Source organism: Eurosta solidaginis, chromosome 5 (assembly GCF_040869045.1).
Source record: "Eurosta solidaginis isolate ZX-2024a chromosome 5, ASM4086904v1, whole genome shotgun sequence".
In the NCBI taxonomy this organism is placed as follows: domain Eukaryota; kingdom Metazoa; phylum Arthropoda; class Insecta; order Diptera; family Tephritidae; genus Eurosta; species Eurosta solidaginis.
Window position 1 is genome coordinate 191,967,256 of NC_090323.1, and position 22,349 is coordinate 191,989,604.

General features: G+C 36.4%; 1 protein-coding gene across 9 annotated transcripts in view; it reads right to left on the reverse strand.

Moving 5' to 3' along the window:
- Lmpt (Limpet) overlaps positions 1–22,349 on the reverse strand; it is a 958,773-nt gene that overhangs the window by 8,636 nt on the left and 927,788 nt on the right. The window contains exon 2 of one of the 9 annotated variants that reach the window (XM_067787099.1): positions 1,284–1,622. The exons of the other annotated variants lie outside the window; for them this stretch is intronic. Coding sequence (XP_067643200.1) covers positions 1,284–1,506 — 223 coding nt within the window. The 5' untranslated portion in view covers positions 1,507–1,622. The remainder of the gene's footprint in view (positions 1–1,283; positions 1,623–22,349) is intronic. 9 annotated transcript variants of the gene reach the window in all.

Sequence of the window (22,349 nt, forward strand, 5' to 3'; positions counted from 1 at the left end):
TATTGAAATTTTGATGCCAGCACAGACGTCTCCGTCAATACTCTAGTCTAACATCAGAGCTTTAACATAGACATCATGCGGTTTTTATATTTTCGAAGCAAATTTCGTCTAGTCGGCAAACTTGAAGCCAGCTGCAGCAGCGCTAGATGGAACTCAGGCCTAACTTCAAGCGTTAATGCATAATCGTAAATAAACGACTGAATAACAAAATCCTTAAAATTAGGAGGGCTGACATAAGGTCAACGGCGCTAACGTCAATTGACCTTATGACCACTTCAAATGGCCACAAAGTCAATTGAAGTTTTAGCCATATGAAATTGGCACAGCGTCAAATTTGAAATGGTCACAATGTCAACAATATTGGTGATGAAGCCAAAACTTTTTTCCCCAAGAGGCCATAACATCAATTATTTGGTTTTAGTACCTCTACGTTTACATTCAACAGTTGGAATAACATTTGTGACCCAGCCTATCAAAAGGTGGCTTATGACTCAAAAAAAAATTACTACTACTAAGAAACTGAAGAAATGCATTGTTTATCGTTAACAGCTGTTTCTCGCAATTTCTTTTCTGAGTCATAAGCCACCTTTTCATAGGCCGGGTCACATTTACGTTTTATTGTTTTTGAAATATTCTTTTCCATCCGAACTATGGCTCAATTATATGGTTGGATCATCTCATCAGCTGATTTTATTTTTTTTTCATTTCACTGGCATAGGGATTGTCAAAATGTATCCCACAACACACAAAAATTGCAAAGTTCTAGGTATGTTTTATCTCTATTCCATTCGCCTAAAACCAACTCGCAGATTTTTACAATCTGAACAAAGGTATGTTGCTGCTGCAGAGATGAGCCACCATTACTTGAACCATGATTCGAACAAAAAGAAACATTTTTTAATTAACATTTAAATATATGGCGCTCTTTTTCTTTTATTTTGGTTTAGAGAATATTTTCCGCTGCGGCGCTTTTTTCTATAATCCCGACTGATTTGGGTGAAAAATCAGATTTATCACTGGTCCAACGTAGACTTTTTAAAATTAGAATAGCTGTGTTTCCCGAAATGTTTAAATAGGGAAACGTCCTAAAGTCAATTGACTGTATGACTATATGAACTGGTCATAACGTCAATTGACCTTTTGGTCGTTGACCTTATGTCACCACACCTTAAAATTTTCGATAGGCCAAATTACCGATCGCAAATGGCTTAAAAAAAATTAACCTTTTGACCACAAATTAAGATTTACAAATAATAACAGTATTTCGATAACTCACACTTTACCTGCTTTTGTGGAACGTGGATCGCCCAGGCGACAATAGTCACCCAGAGCGCAATGAAATCTGCGATTCTCTTCTTGCGCCGAAGCATTTGGCAAAAACATGCTCAACACCGCAATATCCTCATTATTTTCTTTGGCTTTTTTTATACGATCAGCGCCAATTGTTTTTGTTTGTAAATGCAAGCGCGATTTCATGCGTGATGATAGCTTATCAATATCAGCCATTGTAAACGCGGTGAATTTAATGTAACACTAGAGTTTACGCGTTGGTTGCAAACACACAAATGGTAACGTTTTTTTTTTATTTGTATATGCTCACTAATTGTAGTTGTTATTGGTAACTAATTCACACAAAGCAAAAACAAAAATAAAAAATTAAAATAACAAACAAAATGAATTTTGCATCGTTTTAAACGGCGCATCGATGGCGTGTTAACGATATTTTTCTTTTTTTTGTTGCCAAAAACAGGCCTATTTACATAGCTCTAGTAAGTATTCGAGTAAAGTGAAAATAACGTAGCGGAAAATAATCGAAAGTGATTTGGTTTTTATTTTTACAAAAAAACAAGTAAGGAAGGCTAAGTTCGGGTGTAACCGAACATTATATACTCAGCGTGAGCTTCAATTGTACATTTCATTTCAGATAAATTACTTTTCTATATAACACGTGCCACCGCCCATTTAAAAAAAAAATTCTCCCCATTTCCTCTTACAATAAAACTTGATAAGTGAAAAATCATTGATTCAAAACTATTTTTTTGCTGAGTTATAGCTTATTATTCTAGTCTACGACCCTTTTAAACTTATTTTATATAAAAGTGGGCGTGTCCTTTAACCGATCCCGTCCATTTGTACTAGAAATATTTTCTGCTATAAGGAAATGTGTAAAATGTGTACACAATTTCATTATTTATTGTTATAAATCCACTTGGGAAATGAAATACCATTGACATAAAGCTCTTTTTTGCAAAGATATGGTTTATTTTATTCGTCCACGACCCTTTTAAAAATCTTTTATATAAAAGTGGACGTGGTCCTTAACCGATTTCGTTAATTTCTCTTCAAAGCATTCCTTATAGTAAAGGCAACCTCTCTGCCGAATTTTGTTACGATAGGCTTAATGTTTTTTGATTTATGATTAATAATATTTGTAAACTTTATTTTATCAAAAGTGGGCGGTGCCAAGACCATTTAAACAAATTTTTTAAAATTAACAATTTTTGTTGTTATATCGGCCTACTGATTTGTAAGATCGCGGGTTCGAATCGAGCTCAAGGCCTAACAATAATTTTTTATCATTATTATTGTTATGATAATTTTTTTCTTAATTGAAAAATTTTTTAAATTAGAATAGAAGAAAGAAAAAATTTAGACAACTGCCAAAGCTCGTTGTATAGATCCATTTCGGGAACTGCTAAATTCCTTCATCGGCAACGTTTAGGCGCCGCTGCTATAACCATTTAGCCATCACGGCGGTTTTTTGTTTGTCTTCATTAATCCTATACTTCTGGCAGTTGTCTAAATTTTTTCTTTCTTCTATTCTAATTTAAAAATTTTTTCAATTAAGAAAAAAATTATCATAACAATAATAATGATAAAAAATTATTGTTAGGCCTTGAGCTCGATTCGAACCCGCGATAATTTTTTAAAATTTTTATCAGGAGTCTCAATATCAGCCCACATGTCAAATTTCAACATACTAGGTGCATTATTTACTAAATAATCAGGTTTTTTGTGTTTTCCAAAATTTTATATATATAAAAAGTGGGCGTGGTTATCGTCCGATTTCTCTCATTTTAAATACCAACCTATTCTGGGTCCAGATAAGCTCGTGAACCAAATTTGGTGAATATATCTCAATATTTAATCAAGTTATCGTGTTAAGGAACGGCCGGACATGGCTCAATCAAATTTTTTTTTCGATACTGATGATTTTGATATATGGAAGTCTATATCTATCTCGATTCCTTTATACCTGTACAACAAACCGTTATCCAATCAAAGTTAATATACTCTGTTTGCAAAGCACGCTGAGTATAAAAGAAATCGGATGTAAAGAAAAAAATGGCGCAATTACACGCCTTTCAGACAACTTGAAAGTTGCAGCAGTAGCTGTCGTGAAACTCTCTTTTTTCACGCTGAAGCACAGCTGTAAACGAAAGCAGCCGTGACAATTACAACAAGCTAAATATCAATGAAGAAAATATACTCATTCCCATCCAGTGGCAAATTTTTTTCATAGAATACAAATACCAAACTAAATACTGAATGTTGCACCTTTTTATCTTTTTTTCCCAACAGCCAATTAAATTGACCTAAACTGGTGTTGCTAAATGCGGAAAATAACGTTGACTAAATTGTTTTTGTTTTTGTTTTTTTTTTTTTTGCTAAGGAGCAAATATAAGTCACGATTTTAAATGGGTTTCTCCTGCAATGAAATTCGGCGAAAGCAAATTTTCCTGTTCAGGTAAACGTTAGTTTGTTAGCTGATGATGAATAAAGGTTGTAAAACTTCCCAGATCAACGTCTTTCAAGTCCTTCGAGTTTTCCCAAACGTACCAAAGCACACGTTGAAAATACCAGCATCAATGGTAATAACATAAAAGGGACTATAAAATTGGGCAGCACGCAGCCAATTCAGAGGGACTTTTTTGAGTCAGACCCACCAGCTCACCGCAGTGTTGTTGTTAGTCGGGATGATTGGGAGATGAGGCATAGGTAAACTATGTAAGTCATCGGTTCAAGGTATGAGAAGAAGCGGGGGGCAACGGGAATGTCGGTGGAGGGTGGACGATTTTTCGGTAGAACCAGTGATTGGTTTGCTGACCGATGAAATAGGTAAACGGCAAACCACAGGGCAGTATGCAGTGATGGTGAACCTTGGGATGGTGGTTACTGAATGATGAGGAAGCATTGACTAATGAAAGAAACAGGTAGTAGGAAGTCGGTACCAAAGTTGCCGATAGCTTTAAAGCCAAATCTACAGCCCTGTGGATGATTGAAGATGAATGGTGGGATGCTGGCCGATGGGTAATGAAACTACGATTGTTTAATTGGTGTCAAAAAGAGCCGTGGAGGCTATCGGTGACTAATACTTTATTATCCAACAACAGGTGAGCGCTAACGTTTAGCCTATGGATCGAAAATTGTTGAAATAAAAAATTATTCAGCCCCGTTGCTACGATACTAGCAGACGACCAAGTGTCTTGAAGATTAGGGAGTTACGAACCGTAAGCTGCATTCATTGTCTGAATCTTAACAGTTGGTACAGTGGGGACGCACGCACCAGTTTCTTGAAGAAGAGGGAAGAACTAATCTTAGGTTGCATTCACTCATTCGTTTCCCTCACACAACAAAAATGGCTGAAAACTGAAGTCGCAAATCGGACTGGTTATCGCGAATAGATGGCTTGTACAGAATAAGGAAAGTGAGATGTTCCGATTTTATGGTACATCTGTACCATACTGAAAACCGCGTTTTAGCTCACTTTGCTAAGCTCAAATATTTTAACTTAAACACAAGCCATGGTAAACTATTTGAGAATTTTACGAGCTAGTGGTATCCAAATTGTCTTGCAAATGATATACCTGCACCGTTGGCTCTGCGAATGTTGAGTCAATGTCCAAGATATCCAGTGAATCGGTAAAGCCTTAATTTATTCAGTGGTCTAGACCGATACGTACGGTGGCGGCGGAAGCACCAGTTTTTTGAAAATAGGGTATGTACAAACCTTAAGTTGCATTCTCTCCCAGTCCTCTAAGATAGTTGAAAAACGAGTCCCCAATCGGACTGGTTATCGAGAGTAGAAGGTTTGTATAGGATAAGGGATGTAATCTGTTCTGATTTTGTTTTACAGATTGACCATAACGAAAACCGAGCTTTATATTACTTTGTTAGGTTAGTATAAAACATGATAACCTATTTGAGACGTTTTAGAACTAGCGTTTTGAATGAAATGCCTGCCCCAGTGGCGAATATGGAGCCAATGCCGTATAGTGTGAATTGTTAAATCTCAATTTAATAACAAAAATTGGTGTTAACAGAAGTCACCAACCGGAGTGGTCTGAGTGAGTTGAGTGCTGACGCATCATAAGTGATGTGATCTATTAACACCAATATGTGGTTCAGACTTAAGGGCCCATTACTGATACTTAGCACAGACTTGACTTGACTTGGCGTAAACTTGGCAACTTAGCCACGATTATACTCCACTTAGCGCATACAATCTGGCATCATAATCAGCTTTGAAATTTATTTCTAAATAAATGTCAATTTGTATGACAAAATGTCAAAATGAAATGGAAACCAACAAATGGCATCTCAAAATGTAAACGTCACTTAGAACTTACATAGAAAATCAAAATTCAACAGACTTCTAAGTCAAGTTAAGTGTTGCCAAGTTTTGAGTAATCAGTAACATACAATGTTTATTTAACAGAACTGTAAGTGACAGTTTTCAAGTCAAGTCTATGCTAAATATGAGTAATGGCCCCTTTACCATACCGAAAACTGCGCATTCGGCACTTTTGCTAAGTATAAATATTTGTACTAAAGTTTGAGTCGTGATAAACAATTTGAGAAGTTAACGCGCCCGCAGCATGCGATTGTCGCGCAAATGAAGTGCTTGCAGGTGTTCACTAGCATTTTATCTGTCTCTGTCTTTCATTTTGACGGTAGGAACATGTATAGTGATACCTGGAGGCGTGGCTGTTTCTGCCCCTTACTGTAGCCGTCGGTTAAGGGTGTAAACAGAGCAGAATTATAAAGAAGTTATCAGCGCTCCCACGGTCTAAATTCTTTCAATTGATTTTCTAGAAGCTCGCAAATATGCCAGAAACTTAGAATAAGCCAGATACTTGGAACTAATAACATAGTTCACAATTACAAGCCAACCTAATATAAACGCACGCAAATCATTTTCTCTCAAACATGTCTCATGCACATACAACTTGTATGAAAGCAACCCAAATTGAATTTGTTGCGTGAAAACCTAATAATACTAGGTACAAACACACGCCATATTGGCAATTTATACCATTTGGGCAATTTATTACGCAATTTATCATATAATAAATTGTAATAACAAATTGCCAATTTAAAAAAAATTGCGTAATAAATTGTTTCAAACTGTAAATACAGCCGGTTGTTTGCGTGCGCTTAAAAAACGCAGTGCGGTTTTATTAGGTTGGCTTGTTAGGTGACAATGAAAGACGAGAAAAAAAGAATCTCTAGGTTACGCTGAGTGATATTTGGGAAAATTGCTGAGATCTGATTTAATTTTGAGAAAACTAAATTCCGCTGCTTATAAATTGTAGCATGAGGGCGACGCAGTTATTGAATCTCAATTGTATATATTTATTACTAATCGTTTAAATTTTCTCAAGAACAATTGGAAATAGAATTAAATTAACGTTTTAACGTAATTCTAATAATATTCCAAAAATATATTGCTTAGAACTTACACAAATTTTAAAGTTCAATCACCAATACCATAATAGCTTGCGCCAAATAGGGTCATGAAGACTATAAAACAAATTTGTTTACTACTCATTGTTGTGATGTACGAGCAAATTGGTTACTGCCATATTAGTTATACATGTTCGCATAGCCAATTCACAGTAACAACTTTTTGCTGGAATTGTGGTGGAAAAATTTGTACTTATAACAATTTGCTAGAAATAGCTTTTGTCTGCGTAGGGTTTTTAATCTTTTTGGCATTTCTGAAAAAGTGAACAGATTCATTATTCTCCATTTGGAGTCATAAAAAAGGGCTTTCAAAAGCTAAGCAAATCCATATTTCCATATTGAAGGGATGTATATATGTACATTAGGGTAGTTTTATTTTAGTATGACCCCTTCAAACGTGTACATATACCTTGATAAAAGTAACACACACAAATCTTTATCCCGATTGTAGACGTTTAAGGGGTGTTGTTGTTGTTGTTGTTGTAGCAGTGCTTCGCCCCATCCAATAGGTGCGACCGATCACTCGATCGAATTGTCATCAATATCCTCTAACGGGAGTCCAAGGAAACTTGCTGTTTCAACAGGGGTGGACCATAATGAGAGGGGTGTTAGAGGCGTTGGTTCCACATTACAATTAAAGAGATGGTTGGTGTCATGTGGGGACACATTGCAAGCAGGGCATACATTTTTTATGTCGTGGTTGATTCTGCATAGGTAAGAGTTTAACCTGTTACAGTATCCAGATCCAAGTTGAGCTAGAGTGACTCGCGTTTCCCTGGGGAGTATGCGTTCCGCAAGTTTTGGGCATTGTTCTATGAGTACTGAATTCACCGGGCAATTCCTGGCATAAAGATCCATAGATGGTGTTCTGGGGACATAAGAAGACAGACCGTGGTGGTGCTGAGAGCAGTATTTTGACAGGCCTGTAGCTTCTTCCAGTGAGTAGTTTTTAGGCTTGGCGACCATATAGGGGACGCGTAGCACGCAATCGGCTGGCCAATTGCTTTATAAGTTGTAATGAGCGTTTCTTTGTCTTTTCCCCAAGTACTGCCAACAAGAGATTTGAATATTTTATAACGGCTCTAGATTTTCGGTACAATTGCGGCTGCATGCTCACCAAAATGTAGATCCTGATCAAACGTCACACCCAAGATTTTGGGGTGTAGAACAGTCGGTAGCGCAGTGCCATCGACGTGCATGTTCAAAATGGTCGACATTTGGGACGTCCATGTTGTAAATAAGGTCGCGGAGGATTTAGTCGGTAATAATGCCAGGTTTCACGAGGCGACAAAAACTGGAGAGATAGGGGAGCAAAATGGCTTCAAGCGTCTTGGCTACTGGCGATAGGAGAGATATCGCGCGATATGACTCTCCTATGTTAGCTGATTTCCCAGGCTTTAGTAGCGGGACCACCTTGGCCATTTTCCATTTTTCGGGAATGACAAAGGTGGAAAGAGATAGGTTGAAGACATGTGCCAAATATTTGAAACCCTCTTTCTCTAGACTTTTAAGCATCGGCATGGCTATGCCGTCTGGGCCCAATGCTTTGGATGGTTTAGCATGACCGATGATCCTCAACCTCTTTGGCGGTGATGGTAATTGGAGACGCGTTGAATTTATGTTTATGTGCATGTATGTTGGCCCTCCGTCTAACTCTGTCGACCGTAGAATGCATTATATATTGTCGTCAAAAAGCGCTCGCGCAGTTTTTCGCATCCGACAGCACTTTATCGCCAAAGGCGATGGAAATTTTGCCATTGTACTTAAACGGATTCGATAGGGACTTTACGGTGGACCAAAGCTTACCTACACCGGCAGCGAGGTTACAACCACTTAGGTGCTCCTCTCATTTCGCCCGCTTGTGTTCATCCACAAGCAATCTGATGCGTTGGTTTATATCCCTTATTTGAGGGTCGCCGGGATCGAGGTCTTATAAGGCCACGTTCTCTCGCTAAATTTGCGGCCTCCGCCAGAAGTTGAGGCCGAATTTCGGGAATTCTACCGGCGGGAATAAAGCGAGCCGAGGCGGATTCAATGATCTTGCGGAAAGCACGCTCCCCTTGGCGAGCATCAATCGGAATAGGGAGGGCAGCAAAGCGGTTGTCTGTAAAGGATTTGCATTCATCCCACTTTCCATTTTTAAAGTTTATGAAAGTGCGCGTTTCTGTGACCATGAAGTCGGCGGTACGCTCGAGCGAAATAATTATAGGCAGGTGGTCGGATACCAATGTTATCATAGGCTGCCAGTTGACGCAGTTTACGAGTCCTGCGCTCTCGATTGATATATCCGGCGAACTGTGACAGCTTCCTACCATACGTGTGGGGGCGTCTCCGTTTATTGTGCAGAACGTCATTTCTTCTATTTGATCTGCTAACATTTCACCCCTATGTTTGAATGCCATAGATCGTGATGGGCATTGAAATCGCCTAAGATAATGCGATTATTGCCAGTAAATAAGGCGCTGATATTAGGGCGGTATCCACTGGGGCAACAAGTGGCAGGCGGGATGTAGATGTTGATGATTTCTAGGTTTGCATCGCCTGACCGGACAGATAAGCTTTGACGTTCACTCGACACTGTCCCTGCGGACGATGTCGGGATCAAATATATGATCTTTTCTGTGGACATTATACCCAGAACAGGTTTGCGGCCTGGCAACATGGCGCAATGAAACCCGTCGGGGGGTTGCCGTCGCGGAGACCAGAACATCTAGAAAAGTGGCACCGTCCAAGGCAGGAGCTGCATTGGGCGGATGTCGCAAACATATATATTCTGTTCTGGCAAACGGGGCAAAAGGGGGTAGGGACTAAGAGTCTATTTCCCTGACTTACATGATTGCTGCCGGAAAAGAAGGGGGAGAAGACGGGGGCAGGGTCTGATGCGCGAGCAGCAGCGGGTACTTGTTGTGGCTTGCTGAGCAGCGGGGCTGCTGGAAGGTAGTGGCGCGGGGGGGGGGGGGCGGTAAGGCGTAGTCTACGGGCGTCAACAGCACGGAGCCACAAAAGATTTTTAAAAGTTACGAGGACGTCGGGTTTTGGGATCTATCCCAGAACAACCTGTCCGATGCAACCCTTCCTTGCACGTGACATACTGACAAGAGTATGACCGTCCTAAAAATATTCTTTTACGGCAAATGCAGCAAATTTTCTCAGGACCGGGGTTAGGGGGCGGACCCGGATTGGGTTCGATACCTTCCCGGAGCAAGATAATGTGGAACAGTCCCGCTGCAAGAAGCAGCTAGGAGGATGATAATTTGTGGGAGGGACGCAACAAATTAAATGGGGTTACACTGAAATGATAGCCCTTGGTCGGGAAAAATCCCGAGTCGCTCCGGTACATAGAACCGACTGCCTTGGGAAGCGTTTAAGGCGTGTCAAACAGGGTTCCTGAAAGGAAACGGTTGAAGCGTAGGTGTTCAAGCTCAGATTACCCTATCAATACTCTATATATTAAAGCCTAAACTTCAACCACTTTGCGAGACATCTCAACCATTTCCAATCGAAACAAAATTTTATACGTGATATCGTCTACTATAGTATTATCGATATTCGGCACAAGAAAAAAACAAAAACAAGTAAGGACGGGACTGTCTTCGGCTGTGCCGAAGACTTCATACCTTTCATGAATGGGGCTGAATAATAATCTTATCCCGTTCGTAATCTCCAAATAATCGGACGTATAAGATAAGAAATATATAGTGAACAGATGTACATACCTTAACGATTTTCAAGATAAATATAAAATAAAAAATGGCAACAAACCCCCTCATCTGAACGATCGGTTGAATGGGATATATATTATATATAGCTCCGATCGAAATGATATTTACAGGAAATCTTCTATGATATATTAGAATAAATATCACCACGGTTAACGTTTTTATATTGGAAATTAAGGGAGAAATGGCCAAAAATCTTTCTATCTGAATGATCAGTTGTATGGGATATAACTATATATAGCTCCGATCAAAGTGATTTCTTCAGGATATCTTCTATGATATATTAGAATATATATCACCGAGTTTCACGTTTTTACTTTCTAAATTGCGGCAGGAATGACCAAATTCGTCTTATCTGAACGATCGGTTGTATGGGAGATATATGTTATAGTGGTCCGATCCTACCGGATCCGACAAATGTTTAATATAATACAAAAATACACCCTTGTGCCAAATTTCATTGAGATATCTCAAAATTTTAGGGACTAGTTTGCGTTCTTCAAACAGACAGACGGACGGACGGACGGACGGCCAAACGGACTTGGCTATATCAATTCAGTTCGTCGCCCTGATCAATTCGGTATACTTAATGGTGAGCCTATCTTCTATATTTTTCAACGTTACAAACATCGGGCCAAAGTTAATATACCATTTCATGTTCATGTATTAAGGCCCATTTGCTGAAGAGCAAGTTATTTTTTTAACTCGGGATTAACTTCAAAAACTTTTCAAAAATGTATGAGTCTAACACTTCATGTCACGTTAACTCTTACTTAAAAGGTTATCTTGCTGTTCTGCAAGTCAGCCTAAGTCTTCATAGAGAAATCTTGATTTCCTCGAAAGCGGTGCCGCTATATAGTGACCGTTCCATAGCGGTAGAGCAAGTTTTTCGCAACGTAAAAGTAATTATGTGGAAAGTTAAAAGACGGTGAAGTTTACCATAAATTAATACCGGCAGCGCAATAAATATTACGGGCGTCTTGACGGTGCAAACTCGTTAATAAACGTTTTTTCCCACCGTTTGTCAAATATTTGAGTTATTTGAGTTTCGAGGAAACCAAGCCTTCACCGTTTGAAGTGGTGAGGCTCGAAAATAATTTATTTGATTTTAAAAGAACCACCTTATTGTACATATATAGATCCGTACATATTTACAAAAAGCTAATAATCTTTGCTACTAAGTGAATAATATATTTAATCTATTCGTATGTTAAGTGAAATTTGAGTAGGTCTGTGCGAAAGACATAACATCCTACTTTCGCAAAATTAAGACCTATGCAGTTGCCACACTTTTGAGTCATACTGTGCGATAAATAACTTGAAAGCGTCTGCGGTTGAAACAAAGGAAATATTATACATATTTTGATACGTTTGTGGTAAACTTTTACAATTTGTAACAAAGTACAGTGGGAGTTTTCCAAATTCAAAACACATCATACTACTAAATTCGTTTTTTTCATATAATATAACTAGCTTATTCCCGTGGGATGTGTATTTGCGAATTTAGGTACTGCTGAAACCATAGGATATACAATATTTTTTGTAAATTATTTGGTGTATAAATAAAAAGATTTCTTGATGAGCCAACTCTGGAGTAGGCTACTTATAATTGGCCATGGGTGAAACATGAGTTGGTAAGATTGACTCCTACTACAGCTAATGACTGTCCTTGAGCTTTATTGATACACATTGCGAAAGCCAACCTAATAGGAAATCTGAGGACTTTGAAATTTAAAGGCATATCTGTCGGTATTAATTGAATCCTTGGTATGAAAACTTTGTTGTTTTCGAAATTTCCCGATCAAATCATTGCTTCAATGACATTGGAAGTTTTGTGACGATAAGCTTTGTCGCATTACATAAGCGCGGAGGATCCAAATTACAAAGCATAATATTATGGACCCTTTTTAAGGATCAATCGATGAGGAGGAATTCTTGGTGGCTCCAAGGAGTTAAGAAACTCAACCGGACAACGCACAGCTTGCGATTCTGCCACGACTGTGTCAATGGATTGATGGATTTTATATGGATATAAAAGATGTAGATTTTAACGGCGGCAGATTACTAAACGTCCAAACGGAATAACAGCCAAACTCAAGTCTGTAGTTAAACTTTAGCTGTTAAAATAACCTAAGTTTGTACGGCAGCCATAGTTCTCAAAAATCTCATTTGTAGGCAAGGTGCCACGCCTACTTTTCCCCAATTCCGCATTTTACTGGAGGTGTTAAGACTTAACCTCATATAGCTCCTTGACAATTTTCATTATCCTACCATTACTACATCCAGAGATATGCAGTATGATAAATTCCATTTCTATGGGAGGTGCCACGCCCCTTCTTCCTCACCTCACATTTTCTTGCGGGTGTCAGGGATTGTCCTCATATAACTCCTTACTGAATTTCAATGTTCTAGGATGAATACCTTCAGAGTTATGTAGTACCAAATATTCATTTTGAATGGGATGTGCCACGCCCGTTTTATTTTTAGCCTATGACCATCCTTGGAAGGTTTCTAGTAGGTTGTGCAAATTTGGTTGTGATCGGTCGATCCGTTTAGGACGCAACTCGATCTATACCTACATAAATACATAATTTAAATTTTATATAAATAGATATATAGATAATTTCAATTTGTTATTAACTGCCTTCCTATTAAATTATTTTCTTTTTCGTTATAGAAATCATTAAATTACAAGCTCGCCAATTAATTGCGATATATTACAATTGCCAATGTCAAATGCTAGCGCGGCATAAAACTAAAAGTAAATAAGAGCATTTGTTGTTCCTTGTGTCTGTTGTTGCAAATTTCGTAAGAGCTCACGAATAGCTAGACTACTTGTAAGATGAGCATAAACTACCTCCTAACAAAATGGTTTTAATCACTAGTCCAATTAGGCAGCCAACTGTTGTTTCTTCATATAAGCAACTGGTAATTTAAATATGAAGTTGCTGTAGAAGATTTGAGACAATATTGCACCAATCTCACAAACAAATATAACTAAATGTAAGGCGCGAAACCTTAGACAATAGAAAATTTTCAATGCTGCGCTGTCTTTTTGTGTTTCATTGTAAACTTGGGAGATTTTCGAAGAATAGAAAGTGGACTGGGAGAATATTAAAATTTCTAAGCTAAGATGGTTTATATGCAGAATTTTGAATTATAACTGTTAGATTATAATTAAAATAAATGTATCTACTCCTCACCTAAACTTTGGTCAATTTGACTACAAAAATAAAAAGAAAATAATAAACTTTTAAGTACTTCCAAATTTCCATACTTAGGTAAAGATTATATCGAAGGAATATTTATTGAACTCCACTTTAATATTTTTGTTCCTCATAAAAATGTTTACAGTTGTTAACAAGTTGAATATCAAAGTTCAACAGGTTATGTCTTTGTTTAAAGAGAGTTGTCACACCTGTTTGTCACATCACTTACAAAATGCAACCTTAGCAATACTACCAATGAATGCAACACTGTTACATTTGAAAAACTGCCGTATACCGAAATTCCAACGAGAGTCAGTCTGTGAGTGAACACGAGCGAGCAACGCGATTGGAAAAAAACCAGAAATGATTCGGCTAAATGAACAATCATTTTCCAGATATATTAACTTGATCATTTTTCTTATCATTAAAGCAAGCTAATTTACATTAAACTTTATAGTATTTATTAAAAACGGTCATCCCTTACGGATGCAGGTAAGTGTAAAACCTACATTCGCTATGTGTAATGTTTAATTTTTAATGAACTTTTTAATACCTCTAAATATCTAGATCAGGGATCGCCACAAGCTTCTTATGGAAGCGTGACCACACCTACTTTGAAATTCAAAAATAAAAAAAAAAATGGCGACGGAGCTAGTAAAAAGTACACTGTAAAAACTTCGAAATTCAAAAAATTATATTATTTTATTTAGAAAGAAAATTATATATTTTGTAATCCTGATAGAAGGTAAATTCATTCGATTATTTTTATATTTAATTTTTTATATTTTTTTGTTTATATTTTTTTGAATTTTGTTTATTTTATTTTCTTGTTCATTCATTATGTTAAATCTTTTATATATTTTTTTCAAGAACAACTTTTATTTTTTATTCATTTCAAGTTTTTAAATATCTAAATTTTCTTTTCGAAGTAATTCAAAAATTTTCATTTTCAAAAGATAACTCAATTAAAAATAATTTACAAAAATAAATATATTTAACTCACATATATCCCTACATTTACTCCCCCTAAATATAGTAATAACTATATTTTACAATAAAATTTTATTTATAATTTAAATTAAATATATTAACATTTTTGAAATTTTTTAAAATAATTGCCCATAAAATTTTCATTTTGAAATAACATAACATAATGTAGCTTATCGGATAGTTACTTAAATTTCGATTACAAAGTTCTGTTCGCTACACAGAGTCAAGCTAAATAAAACGGTTTAAAAAACACGGCTATTATTTATTATATTCTATTAGATAAATGAGTGATAATCTTAAATTAACTTTTCCAGTTAATAACGGTGAAACAAACAATGCATGTATTTAAACTTATTACTAATATGTATATTCCATATTAAATTTTTAGCTTCAAGTGAGACGAAATAAATTTTTGTCAGTGCCTATCTAACCCAGTCGGACTTGGTAGCTTTCAAAATTAACGTATAGCATTGTTTTCTTGAATGCATTCAAAAATGCGTTCAATTAAAATTTAATTTAATTTAAAATTTAATTATTAAATAAATCAAACAAAGCTTCAATGTTTTCGTACAGGCGAACCAAAAATATACCCGAAAATATTACTTAAAAAGTGATTTTACACCAAATTGTAGCATTTTATTTCCTAATGGGTACAGCAGAATACATTCGGTTGTTGGCGAGAGGATAGAATGCGTAGGCGCGAGGATGTGTGGTGCGCTGGCCTATGCGGTGCGCATGGCTGAGCGTTTTACAAAAACAATTGCGTGAAAGCGCTTATGGGGTGGCGATCCCTGATCTAGACCACGTCCCATCTAGAAAACTTTTTTATCCTATATATTTCTACCTTATAAAGCCTGAAGTTAAGAATTTCGGGTCTACGGTGTTATCGGAAGATTCTTGAAACTTGAAAGCAAAATTTGCAAGCTAGAACGATTTTTTGAATTTTCACGATCCCTGGACCACCTTGCGAAAAATTTTTTTACATGTTTTTAGTTTCAACAATCTACCTTTATCGCGTATCGCGGTCGCAAGATTCCACAAGTTGTAAATGAACTTTCTATATATCACTGAATATATCGATCCCTGTCGCATCTAGAAAACTTTTTTGTCCTAGATATGACCATCTTATAGAGCCCAGAGTTTTTTTCAAACTTTAAGGTCTCTGGGTTATGAGAAGTTTCTTGAAACTCGAAAGCAAAGTTTGGAAACTAGCTAGTACGATTTTTTGAATTTTCACGATCGCTGTACCACCTTTACTCATCTTGCACTGTCATGGGGTCCTGGGGCCATATTCAGTGTGAGTTTTGAAATGTACATTTTTCTTTCATACAAATTATATTAAGAAAAAGTGTACATTTCAAAACTCGTAGTTACTGGAGCTACCCCCAGAACTGTGTTCTTAGTTTCAAGAACATAGCTACACAGGAAGATTCCACATTTTGTAAGTCGACTTTCTAAAAATCTTCAAACACCAGTCCCATCTAGAAAACTCTTTTATCCAAAATATTACAACCTAATAGAGCCCAAATCTTTCTTCAAAGTTTCAGATCTCTAAGTTATCGGGAAGTTCTTTAAAACTCGAAAGACAAATTTTAAAGTTTGGACGTTTTTTTTTAGAATTTTCACGATTCTTAGATCACCTAGCAAAGTTTTTTCCTCACGTTAGATTGTCACCGAGGTTTGATGTGTGCTCCCAGTTTCACAACTCCAGCTCTCCGAAAATATATTCAAAAATATACTGCAATAGTCTCTAATTTTGTATCGAAATTGGCGGAGAAACATCAAACGAAATTAATATAAAAATTTTACCATATCGAAAATGGGAGCTATCACCCTCATTTCCACCCATCCCTAGCCGCCCATTAAATAGATTTTAATGAAGACTTAATTGCTGTAATTTACATGCTTTAGCAAATTTCTTGCAAAAAAAAAAAATGTTTGCATGTTTATCATAACTTTTTTGTTCTGTAACTAATTTGTAAATTAAATATGTATTTATTTTTTGTTTTTATTTTTCCTTTATTATTTCAACATTAAAGCACCGGCGTATAATTAAGTAAATTTTGGTGTTTCTTGCAGTGATTTTCTTTGCACAAAAATTCTTATCCCATAGAAGAAAATATAATTTGTCATGATTTTTTTTGCTGTACTTAATTTGTAGACGTATTTTAGTAACGAGACAGGAAAACAAAATAAACAAAAATGACTAATTTGCTGCTTTGTTGTTTAACGTGTTCAAACTTGATTTGAGTTCACTTTAATTATATGAATAAAAAAATTTCTTAAATTTGAAGTGTGTAGCGCTGACGTAAGGTCTCTTAAAAAGTGACTACAGATTTAATTGGTAGATTCTGGGCAAGCGGTTATAGCTAAGAAATGGCTGGCAAGACTAGCAGTGGAGAATCGTTCTAATTATCGAGATGAGCTCATCTTAATTTTTGTTTGTTTAATTTACTAAGATTGCTAGTAACAATAATAATTATGGTTTGACATGAAATAGATTTCAAGTTTATCGAGAAGAGTAGATTTTAACTTAAATGCTTTCTTTAGATTTGGAAAATACTCATGCAGTTGTGATTTTGTTACAGCGACTAGAATACTACAGCAAATCACAGCGACAGCTTGAAAGAAATCGCCGTTATGGACTGAGTAGCACTAGATGTCGGAGTAAATTGTTACGATAAAATATATTGGTTTAACCAAGCATAATTACCTAGTTAAAATCAGCCCAAAAAGGCTGAATGGATTTAAATTGACTTTGACACACACACAGCTAAGAGTCGAAAAAACTTCTCACGCCCTTGAGATCAGTTTTTACTTTCTTATCGCTCTAATTACGAGTGTGCTGCATCTAAACTAGCAATGCACCCAGACAGCAGAGCTTGAAATACAAACGGCAATTTTTTTTTTGAGTAGTATGTACATATGTACAAGGGCATTGTGGGAAAAATTTTAGCATAGAATTTAAGCGTAAAGTGATTACTGTTTGAAGTACAAGCGAAAACTGATTCGATGCTTGCTATGCTGAATCCCAGTCGCTACACGACATTAAGGTGAATGCCGATTAAATCTCCGAAGCTCTACGAAAATCTTGGGGGCATCTCTAAACCAGTGACGACAGATTGTGGGAAATTACCATTCTTGAGGGATATTTTACTATAAAATTTAGTAAAAGGAAGAAAGTTTTTTTTTTTTGTCTTCCATATAAAAAAGGAATTTCTCGTGCAAAACTATCTATCTATGATAAAATAAAACTTAATTAATCAGCACTTTTACTTAACAGTACTCTAAAATGATTCGTTGATTTTCACACGTACTGTACCCTGACACAATTTCACTAGATAATACATTTGTATTTTTGGCAACTCAAGAAACAATTGCCATTATTTGTCACACCTGGCCTGTCACACGTATTTTGCCCAACACACAACAAAAAAAAATGTAAGGCGTGATAACCTAACAAGAGATTTTAGGCCTAGCTTCTCTTCCAATTTGTGTCGTGCTCCTTTTAATTTTTCATACAAATTGGCGGGACGCGACCTTAATGTTTTTTATCGACTCCGAACCGCATCTGCAAGGCAGATAAATTTTCACCGAGAAGCTTTCCATGGCAGAAATACACTCGGAGTGTTTCCCAAATTACTGCCGAAGGGCGAGCCCGGTTAGAAAAACTTTCTTCTAATTGAAAAAAACTTGTTTCTTAAATTTTGGCGTTGCTTTGCGTGAACCTAGGATCTTCGCACGGTACCACCACAGCACTGCCGTAACCTACAAATTTTGGGACTTTCTTGCGTGTATTGTAAAACTGATTGTGTAATAAAAAAATAAGAATTTATTCAGAAGACATAATTTGGAATATTTTACCACAATCTATGTCTACTGTAAGGAAAAAGCGTTTGCAGGAAGAGGAGGACAACAGTGGCTGGTTGGAATTGTGCCAGACGATCCGATTTTTTGGATGGACTTTATTTGGAACAACACAAAATAATCAAAACCGAACCGTGTTGCAAAAATAAAAATATTGTACCGAATTTGATAAAAACATTTTCGTAGTTTTAGTAGCACAGAAAAAATACTACAAGCGTTAGTTTAAATTTTGTTTAAATTAAAATTTGTTAGGTTAAATATTCATCGAAAATAATCTGAAAGATTGGGTCCCTTGCTTATAGTAATTGTACTCTACAACAAAAACATCTTATGGAACTTTCGTGGATGTTGGAAATATCGGGGTTTTCAAGTCAGGACATTTGACGTGGAAAGTCTCATATATGAAAGGCTGGCAATAAAATAATGGATTTACTTTTAAAGTGAAAAAAAGAAAAACTTATAAACAAATCCGTTAAAACGTAGCACAAAAACAAGCCAGTAAAAATGGGACAACTCATTGAAAGCTATATGGAAATTATATGTGGAGTTCGATTTTTACTAAACTCTTTTTTGAATTTCGTTTTCGATAATGTTTATAAGTTTGTCATTTGATCTCTCTTAAGCTTAGCGTTTTAGTGGGAAAATATGAGTGATTTTCTCACACAAACATGAGAAAAAAATGGAAAATTAATACAATTTTGTGGGATTTTTTCTCTCGATTCGATGGCACCCATGCTTGGGGTCCAGACATTTGTCAAAGACAAAAAAAAAACTGCCACAAAGGCAAGGTAAAGCTCAGCGCATACTGCGGGAGAGTTAAATACTCTATAAATCATAAAAAAATAGTACCATATATAATATTGGAATCAATTCGAAACACCCTTCATAAAACAAAGCCCACCTAGACCTGCAACAAGTATTGTTTAAATAACACAGGCCGACAAAATTTAACCAACATTCAGACCCAGAAACCAGACTATATATTTCCGAAGATATCCTGACCTAAAAGTGAAAAAAACACCGTTTTTGCCCATATTTGAGGTTATGTAGCCTTGCAGATATTTCTTTCACCAAAATTAAATGATTGCGTCTTTATATACAAGTCTTCTTTTTTCAAATGGCGTTGAGTTTGCTCAAATATCATTTTTTTTCATTGAGATATCGCATTTTGAAATTTTCATGTTTCTTTAGGAGATACGTGGGGGTTGGTGGATTAGGAGTTAAGTTGGTTAGCCCACTTGTGGTATGAGATTTCTAGATAGATAAGACTTATTTTAAGAAAAATATGCGAGTAAATGCTGTCCCCAGGGTTAAGTGGGTTAGCCTGCTTGCGGTATGATAGGGGTGGTTTCTAGGGGTCAGGGCTGTGTGTGACTCGGTACACGAGGGTTAGATAGTGTAGGGGAGTGCTGAGTTAGCGCACTTATGGTGTGAGAAAAAATTTTAAGAAAAATAAGACTCAATTCAAGAAAATTAGTAATCGACTATATCATGTCTATGTTATCTCAATCGATTTTCAGGTGTAGGAAAATTTAGAAACATGAAAATTTCAAAATGCGATATCTCAGCGAAAAAAATGATATTTGAGCATACACGACGCCACGTGAAAGAAGAAGACTTTTGCATTGGCTACATTACCTAAAATATGGGCAAAAGCGGTATTTTTTGCACATTTAGGTTAGGTTAACTCGAAAACCAGAGCTGATAGAGCAATTTTGCGGCCAGATTTCGATTCATCGCATCAAAATACTTCAAAAAAAAAATTGTTATTATAATTGTCTACCTTGAAAAGTGTTGTATAATCGTTCATAATTTAGTTGAACCTGCCTCCCACCTGGCTGCCAAAAATTGATACGCTCTTAAAACTCATATATGCTTTCATATACTACATATGTACATACAAAATAAATATAAGCGTAGTACAAAAACAAAACCAATTATTGGTTAATGTCAAACTTAAAATTTTTTTTTCTCAAAATTAGCCATAATCAATGTAGGCGGCTGTCGTCTTAAATTATACTCACGTACCTTCAACATACATAACTCTTTTATTGAATATGTTCATTACACAACCAACGCAAATTTAAGGTCAGATAAAGATTAAAAAAACAATAGAGTCACATTAAAAATTTATTTAATCAAAATATTGCAAACTTGGTTGATTTGAATTTATGTATTTGTTATATGAGGTATTAAATGACTCTATACGTATTTTTGCCAATTAACAACGAGTAAACGATTGAGCCTCGATTGAGGCTCGATATAGATATTGATTGACTCATCAATTGATGATCAATTAATTGGAATATAAATTTATTAACAAATTACAAAAATAGATGCATAGCAATAGAAAGAAATATGCTACAAATGTAAAACATCGCGTATAAAAAGATGACTGATTGTATTACAAAAAGAGTGAATATGTCAAAGGAGACGCATGAGTCCATATGTAAATGTATTAGGACAGAAGTAGTCGTATATTGTTTTGCATAAAATTTAATGGGTAGTTAAAAGACTCAAGTCATAGATTTTGCTAAATACACGTCTTCTTTGTCTACACATTTCGACTCATTGCTCACGTGTGGATCGTGTGTTCGTTTGGCGCCCGTTAAATGAAAGTGCAAGTGCAGTGTTGACGTGACCACGAACTGACAGAAAGTGATTTCAACACTTGAATACCAAATGAGCGCAAGTGTTGATTTGTGTATATAGAAATTCAAAAAGGAGACTTTAGACAGCAAGGGAATGGAATGACGTTATTTTACTCAAGTTCATTTCAAAGAACAAAAAAATCAATGCATTTTTTGAGGAGGGTTTAGCCTCAAGTAGAGATCCCATAAACTCTCTACTGAATAAAAGTAACATATTTAGGAGTTTAGATTGAACACACACACGGCTTAGGCCGTTAGGAAGACAGCAGTTTTACGCACCTCGAGAGTGGAGAGGCGGAAGAGAGAGGTGTTCTCTCATAGCAGCATGTGGTGAACAGAGCAATTGAAAGAGAGGTGAGTAATTTAAATGTGGGATGGTCGGTATTTAGAAACAATAAAGAGGATGATAAAGGGAGCTGCCGAGCAACTAAGGGTGGACAGTGATGGTAGTAGCTAGCGGATAGCAGCAAGACCGTAACAGTTAGAAGAAAATATAACAAATTGCCGACGACGAAGAATGGTCGGTTGATGAACGATTGTATAAGGAGTGGATAAGATGCGGCGAACGAGCGACAACAGTTAAGCCGCGGGTGGATCAAAAGCTTGGTAGAGAGGCAAGCGGATTATTACTTTCGCTATTGGATGAATGAAAGTCGAAGTTGGGATTTCATAGACTGATCTGTAGACTAAACCGTGATGGTACAATCTCTTATAAAAGCGTACAATTACTTGTAAGCTGATGTTATTGATAATATTGGCCTTAACATACGCGCTGTCCATTCTGCCTTCTCGGTATTAGTTAAAGAAGGAAACAAGTGAGTCTTGCGGTAAATGAAGACAAGGCGAAATACTTGCAGTCATCCAAGAAACAATCGGCGCATTCGCGCCTTGGCAGCCACGTCACTTTCGGCGGCTATAAATTCATGACTATGAGGGATTTCGTCTATTTAGGAACCAGCATTAACAGCAAAAACAATGTCAGCTTAGAAATCAAATGGGGAAAAACTCTTGCCAACAAGTGCAACTTTGGACTGAGTAGGCAACTGAAAAGTAAAGTCTTCTCTCGACCAAAAAAAAAAAAAAAAGTCACGCTCTACAAGACGCTCATTATACCTATCCTGATATATGTGTCGGAATCATGGACGGTGTCGAGAAAAGAGCCATCC